Source organism: Nothobranchius furzeri, chromosome 7 (assembly GCF_043380555.1).
Source record: "Nothobranchius furzeri strain GRZ-AD chromosome 7, NfurGRZ-RIMD1, whole genome shotgun sequence".
In the NCBI taxonomy this organism is placed as follows: domain Eukaryota; kingdom Metazoa; phylum Chordata; class Actinopteri; order Cyprinodontiformes; family Nothobranchiidae; genus Nothobranchius; species Nothobranchius furzeri.
Window position 1 is genome coordinate 24375268 of NC_091747.1, and position 7391 is coordinate 24382658.

General features: G+C 44.9%; 1 protein-coding gene across 1 annotated transcript in view; it reads right to left on the minus strand.

Moving 5' to 3' along the window:
- Window positions 1-260: 260 nt before the first annotated feature.
- hecw2a (HECT, C2 and WW domain containing E3 ubiquitin protein ligase 2a) overlaps window positions 261-7391 on the minus strand; it is a 23676-nt gene continuing 16545 nt past the window's right edge. The window contains exons 26-29 of the mRNA XM_070552928.1: window positions 5502-5616; window positions 4883-4968; window positions 1198-1310; window positions 261-518 (exon numbers count right to left, since the gene is read on the minus strand). Of these exons, the coding sequence (XP_070409029.1) occupies window positions 407-518; window positions 1198-1310; window positions 4883-4968; window positions 5502-5616 (426 nt within the window). The 3' untranslated portion in view covers window positions 261-406. The remainder of the gene's footprint in view (window positions 519-1197; window positions 1311-4882; window positions 4969-5501; window positions 5617-7391) is intronic.

The window sequence follows — 7391 nt, forward strand, 5'->3', positions numbered from 1 at the left end:
GATGTCAGGGAAAACAGAGCTCTGCACTGCCAAATATCCCATTTGTGCAAAAAGGTGACTGATGTGTGAGAGTTGATCTGTGTGGGACAGACACAGTTTTAAGGTCCGGGAGGGAAAAGGGAGCTTGGTGGTGTTGTAGCCGCTGCCTCTGAGCTGCAGGAGATAAAGCACACATGTGGCTCAGAGAGCACAGGCCAGCATGGAAACGACACAAAACTCCTAAAAGTTCAGCTATTTCTCCAGCTTCTCTTAAAGTCTTCATCAAAGGGGGAGACAAAGGCAAAGAATCGGAGCAAGATGGAAAAGCTGGAACAAAAGTTATTCCCGAGGAGCCAGTAGCTTTGTGAGGATTTCAGCTTCATCGTTCCTGATCTCCTCCAGATGGTTCTCTCAGGATGATCCGAGGTTACTCCAAGCCAAAAGTGCTCGTTTCCTCCACAGCAGTTACCAGCTTCTCGTAGAGCTTTGAGAAGGATGGGTAGGGAGGGAGGTCTAGACGATTGAAGCAAGTGTGAGCCCTGTGGGAACACAACAGCAGATCAACCAGGAAGTTCTGAGTAGGCTAGGGGGTGACAGCAGAGGAAACAGGATTTTTATGTGACTCTTGGTTTGTTTGTTAGAAAGGGTTAGGACCAGGGCCTTTGGAATCAGAAGCTTACGGCGACCTGATGGTGGCACCAGACTCTGGTCCTGTCCCAACCCGGATAGTCCACATATTGGAAAGAATTGAGACTCTGGAAAATTCCCTCATCTAAAATTACTGAAGCATCAGTTTGGGAACATTTAGATATACTCCAGATTGTCCTGGGAAAGACTCAATTTCTGCAAATTTAGTAATAAGATTAATTTGCAGGTATTCTATGTAAATATCTAATTATTGTTTACGAATGTTAAAAATTAAAATGTGATTTTAAAACAGGATTATTTAGCTTTTATATTTTAACTGATTTTTCACATGTGTTGTTAACTAATGCAGATGCTAGTGAATGGTTTACCTGCAACGCGTTGCTGCTCGTCGCACCTCCACCAGGGCCTTCAGCTGGCACTGGTGGAGGTGCGACTATATAACAGATATTTTAAGTGCTGGTTCAAATTTGTTGTTTAAATGAAATTACGTCATGTTCAGTGAAAAGTGTTGAGGTTTTTTATGTGCAGACATTTCAAAATAAAACATGACCACCAAACCTCACGTCTCACCTGGGTAAGGAGGTGATCTTTCCCCACTTTTCCACACAGAACCTGCGAGGTCCGTTGCTACCTCGTAAAGATGCAAAACCCTCATAAGGAATGCTGGAGGTGCCCGTCACAAACTGCAGCAGGGAAAACCACGAGGAGAAGGAGAAAGGAGGATGCTTAAGGTGGAATAAAATTCACTCAACCACAGGAAACGTTCAAGTTAGTTAAAAATGCAGCAAACCAAACAAAAACTCAAGTTAATGTGTGTGTGCACAGGTGTGTGTGTGTGTGTGTGCATAGGTGTGTGTGTGTGTGTGTGTGCGTGCGTGCGCACACGTGCATGCAGGGTGTGTGCACAAGTGTGTGCGTGTATGTGTGCATGCGAGCATGCAAGGTGTGTGCACAGATGTGTGTGTGTGTGTGTGCAGGGTGTGCGCACATGTGTGTGTGTGTGTGTGTGTAGGGTGTGTGCACGCGCACAGGTGTGTGTGTGTGCGTGCGTGCGTGTAGGGTGTTCACACAGGTGTGTGTGTGTGTGCTCAGGTGTGTGCATGTGTGTGTGCAGGGTGTGCGCACAGGTGTGTGTGCGTGCGTGCACGTAGGGTGTGCACACAGGTGTGTGTGTGCTCAGGTGTGTGCATATGTGTGTGTGTGTGTGTGTGTGTGTGTGTGTGTGTGTGTGTGTGTGTGTGCAGGGTGTGCGCACACAGGTGTGTGTGTGCTCAGGTGTGTGCATAAGTGTGTGTGTGTGCAGGGTGTGTGCACAGGTGTGTATGTGTGCGTGCGTGCACGTAGGGTGTGCACACAGGTGTGTATGTGTGTGTGTGTGTGTGTGCAGGGTGTGCGCACAGGTGTGTGTGCAGGGTGTGCACACAGGTGTGTATGTGTGTGTGTGTGTTTGGTAACCAGATTCATAAATAAAAAAACAAACCCAACTGTATTTATGAAGCAGTTGAAAACAACCAACAAGAGTTTATGATAAATAAAACAGAACATACTTTAAAGTAAAACATAAAAGATATAAAATAGAAATAAAAACAAACCTTACAGCAAAGCCTTTGAAAACAACATCAAGTCATTTGGAAGAAGTGAAAAAATCAAATCCTGAATTTAACAAACTTAAGAAACGTTAAAGTTGCAAAACAGAGAAAACATTATGGAAACATTTAAAATATCTGCTTTTTATTTAAAGATAAGTTTATTTATATTTTAATACATTTGCAGTGGTCTCTAGTAGGAATGAATTCTTTGTGGGTCGTTTTCTAGGGAAACAAAGCTCCGGTACGCCTGTTTGAGGATGTAGAAGTTAGCTGGAGGAGAAGGTTGCTTCAGACGGCAGGACTCTGGAGATTTGTTTCCTGATATTTGGACATCATGCCTCCCTGATGGAAATATCAACATAGCTTGGTGCTGGTTTTTATGCTGGTCCAACATGGGATGCTGGTGATTGGATGCTTGACCTGCTAAACCAGCACCAAAGCACAACATATGCTGGGTTTTTTCAGCAGAGCTGTGATTTTCTAACAGCAGCTCAGAGGAAAGCACTCCAGAGGGTTATTAACATTGCCCTGAGGATCGTTGGCTGTCCACTGCCCTCACGGGAAGACCTACACAGCTCCCGGTGGCTCTTCAGCATTATGAAAGACTCATCACACCCTCAGATTTAAACAGATGGTGAGAAGCGTGTCTTAACTTGCAAACAGCCTTAACCTATTAAAGCAAAGGCATAAGATGGCCTTTAGTGATAAGATTACCCCAGTGATTAAGAGCCAACGGATACAAAGTCAATTCAACAGTGTGATAAATGCACCAAGATTTAATATAAGTTCAAATTTGATGTTTTTCAGGTTCTTCTAAGAGACACTGAACTGGTTTGTTGCAAAACAGGACAGAATGGATTTAATAGCACTAAGTTCACATTTTCTTCACAAAACTTCAAAATCTGTCTGCAGACGTAAAAACCCTGCACTAGCGAGGAAAGAAATTTAATTATAATATATTTGTTTTTTGCTGTTACATGAACTAGTAGTAGGAGAGCCTGTCCAGCCAATCAAGACGAGAAAGCTGGGACCTTCCTTGGACATCCTGCTTCCTGGACGCTAAACCATCAACAGCCTTCCCTGTCGTGAGTCAAGACAGGGTGAGTCCATGAATGTTAAAGAGCAAGTAACTCCTAAATAAACTATTTTTTGCTGATAACCTGTAAAGATGAGTGTCTAATGATGCTGTAGACATATGCAGGCACGCAGATAGGGTGGGGGACGGGGGGGATCTGTCCCCCCCAGATTCAGATCGACCCAGATCCGTTCCCCGCACTAAGGCCAGAAAGAAAACAAAATCGGAGGTTAAGCGCTTGAAGCTCCTTTTTCCAATTACATTGAATGCAGCATGACGTAAACAAACACCGACTCCAGAGGCGCCAAAGTGGTTGCTGCTAGGATGCAGGATGAAGTGAAAAAGGCAAGCCTCTGTCAGTGTGCCCCAGGGCAGCTGTGGCTACATCGTAGCTCATCACCATCAGTGTGTGAATGTGTGTGTGAATGGATGAATGATACACTGTAGTGTAAAGCGCTTTGGAGTCATTACTCTGAGAGGCGCTATACAAGTGCGGATCATTTATCATTTATAGTGTTGATCAGGCAGAGCTTCGTTGCCAGCGTTCCGCTGCATTATGGCTTCAAACACGTATATAAAAGTTAGTTTTTACGTAAACCGTTGGATGAAATTACAAAAACTCACTGAGCTCTAGTTAAGGTGATTGCAATAGTTTGTGTATGTGTACGTGTGTGTGTGTGTGTGTGTTTGGGGGAGGGTACATTGGAACTTTGTCCCCCCCAGTTTGAAAATCCTATCTGCGCCCCTGGACATATGTGATCAGTTTAGTACAACTTACTTTAAATCTAATATTTCAGCCCAAACCCGTAACTCTATCTCCATCTTCAGGTAAAACTCTGCTCCACAGTGATGTAGAACCAGCTGTGGCTGATGGCGAAGCTGAAAAACGTTGTCAGCAAATGACTACGTGGCGGCACCGCACTGGTCTCCAGCTAAGGCAGCCGCACCTCCACCTGGCTCAGCCACTCACCTGCCGATATGACACGTTGGCGCTCGGAGCCGTTCGCCTCCTTGATAAAAATGGCCTCCCCTTTTTCATCTAATGATCGCGTTGACAGGAAATCCTCCAAAATGCTGCAGAATCTGTGTCTGCTCTTCTCTTGAGCAGTAACTCTACTCAGTGTGTGCTTGGGGACGCCTCTTTCAGAAGTGTTTTCCTAACAGGAAGTGTGGATGAAATAAGTCTCCTCTCATGCCTCGACTCCCACTTTAAGTAACAGTATATCTGACGTAGATCTGTCAGGCTTTTCTAATCCTTGAGTTTCACCGTCTGTTTTCTGTCAGGAATGGATGTCTAATGCAGGAGATAGGTGTAGGAGACTATTTTCATGTTCAGCCTGCAGGAAACACTCAAGAGTGACCCGTCAGAACCAGAAATAATCATAAAAAATGGTTTCTTTAATAAAATCGGTTCATAAATGATATAACACTATTAATGCTTTGCCGCTTCAAAAACCTACGTGTAACTCCTGTTCCGCGCTGTGAACGAATCGCTGATTTTAAACGACTTTTTTTGCCTCTTGCGTAATATGGTGATTCCAGTTGTCTCCACCAGGGGGCAGCCTTAACGCACCCACCCACACGTCTTTACCTGCAGCAGCCGCAGCCTCTGCTCATTGTTGAATCTCTCCACAGCCACCCAGAACCAGCGAATCACTATGTGGTTGTCATGGTAACCTGTGAGGAAGAGAAATGATGATGGTGCATGAGCCAGATGAATAACAAACGAGGCCTCGATCTGCTGCGCCTCCCTCCACCTCCCCGGTTCGGTTCTGGAGCCGTTTGGAGCGTCTCAGTCGATCCTTGGCTCTACAGCAGTCCCAGCTGGTGCTGGCTGCGAGTCAGAAACAAAATGTCCCTGCATCATCTAAATGTTTGAGCCTGTTGGGGTTTAAACTGGAGCTCAAGCTTGTTTGATGCGTTTAAAATGATAAGAGACACATTAATAATATAAATAAAAGGCATTCAAACAGTTTATAAACTCATGAATCATCATTTTCTGTAACATTAACACCCCCCTTAACTCCCCCAGATAGAGGCTCTACCTCTACCTGCTTCTCCCTCTTTCCTTCTCCCTGCAATCCATCATCACATTCCTCCATCATCCCTCCTCTTTTCCTTCTGCCTCCCGTCTTCCAGCCGTACACACCTCATTAATCCCTCTTCCATCTGCCCCCCCCCCCCCCCCCCCCCCGCCCCGCTTCACACACCTCCTCTGTACTCCGTGTTGTTCCTCCAGTCAGCCAAGTCGATCTCTGCAGTGCCTGCAATCACCAGCTCCAGCTCCCTGGCATCAAACACAGACACCAGCCGTACATCCACCACCTAACACACACCCACACCCACACCCACACCCACACCCACACCCACCCACACACACACACACACACACACACACACACACACACACACACACACACACACACACACACACACACACACACACACACACACACACACACACACACACACACACACACACACACACACACACACACACACACACACACACACACACACACACTTAAATGTATCATATGGTGCAGTGGTGGGCAGTCAGGGCCAGCAAAGCCTTCTCTGATGGCCTAAACATACTCAAAAGCGTAAATGTATTTTTTTTTCCTTTGGTAATTATTTTTAAATTAAAAAAAATGTTTACTGGTCTATTTTCTTTATATCCTATTATAACCACTTGGCTGTGCTGCTTCCAGTGTTGAAATACCAAGGTTGGGTGTTATCCAATCAGATTTAAGCTAGCTTGTGTTTTCAGGCAGATTAAGTCTGCCCTAGGCCTTCAGAATCAATCGAGAAGCCCACTGTCCGCTGTAAGTGAACAGAGACGAGCCAGTTGCGATAGCCAATCAGCTCACGAGTCAGCTTGGCCCGGGCCAGCTAGCTGGCCTCACGCAAAAGTTGACATGAACGCATCCTGTGATTGGATAAGCAGTAGTTAGAACTTTTCTAGCGGCATTAAGCAAAATATAAAAACTAAACACAGAGATTTGTATCTATAGGCAGCTATCGGTGTATTTTTGAACACATGATGGCTGAAAGAGGAGAAGGGACAGACTTGGTGGCAGATTAACTTGCCACACCATTTTCAAGACGGACCTTTCAAGAAAAAATGGATCTTGTGAGAACAGGTCGTCTGACTCCAACGCTAGCTGGCTTGTCCCAGCAGGGGAAAGGATTTGTTCGTCATTTTCAGGCAAGCAACTATGAACGGTACCCACGGCTAACAGCTTCAGAGAACCGCTGCAGGTTATTCTGCTGGGAATGCCTGTTGCTCGCATCAGATGGATTTGGTAGCATTAAAGCGCGTTAAAATGTACGCCAGAAACACGACCGGGCAGACACGGCTTTCAGCATTAGCCTCCATGTCCGTAGAAAAGGATCCACTCATGGACCTGAAGCGCACAGATAAACTGTACAGAGCCAATGAGGTTTTCCTGAGGAAAGAAAGAAGGATGGATTTTATTTTCTAATGAGCAGGAGGAGGAGATCCATGCTGGACATTTATGTTGGTGAGTAGAAACATTTTATTAGTATTTTTTTATGTTTTGTCATTTTATTTTGTTAATAATCAATAAATGGTAACGAAATAAAATGGCAAAATGAAATTATTCTGTGTTCTGTTTCTATGCAATTTATATTGTGAATGACGTGGTGTGTGCAGCTGCGCCAACATGTTCAATTGTTTTGCGGTACAATTTTCTCCAAAACAAATGCAAATAATGTGTTTGCTTTACTTATTTATTTTATTGTCTCATCTCTTAAACCCGTCTTTCATTTCTGAAATTTGACGGTATCCGTGGTCAGCTTCCTACTCTCAACTGGGAATGCGAGTTTGATTTTAAAGACTCTGGAAATTATGTGTCTTGACCAGCCACTGGTGTGTGTGTGTGTGTGTGTGTGTGTGTGTGTGTGTGTGTGTGTGTGTGTGTGTGTGTGTGTGTGTGTGTGTGTGTGTGTGTGTGTGTGTGTGTGTGAGGTTTCTCCAGCTGTGATGTCCTATTGATGGTATTTTAAGGTGTATTAAATTAGATTGGACTGAATAGGAAATCACTGAAGGCCCAGGGGTGGAACGCACCGCCCGCCAC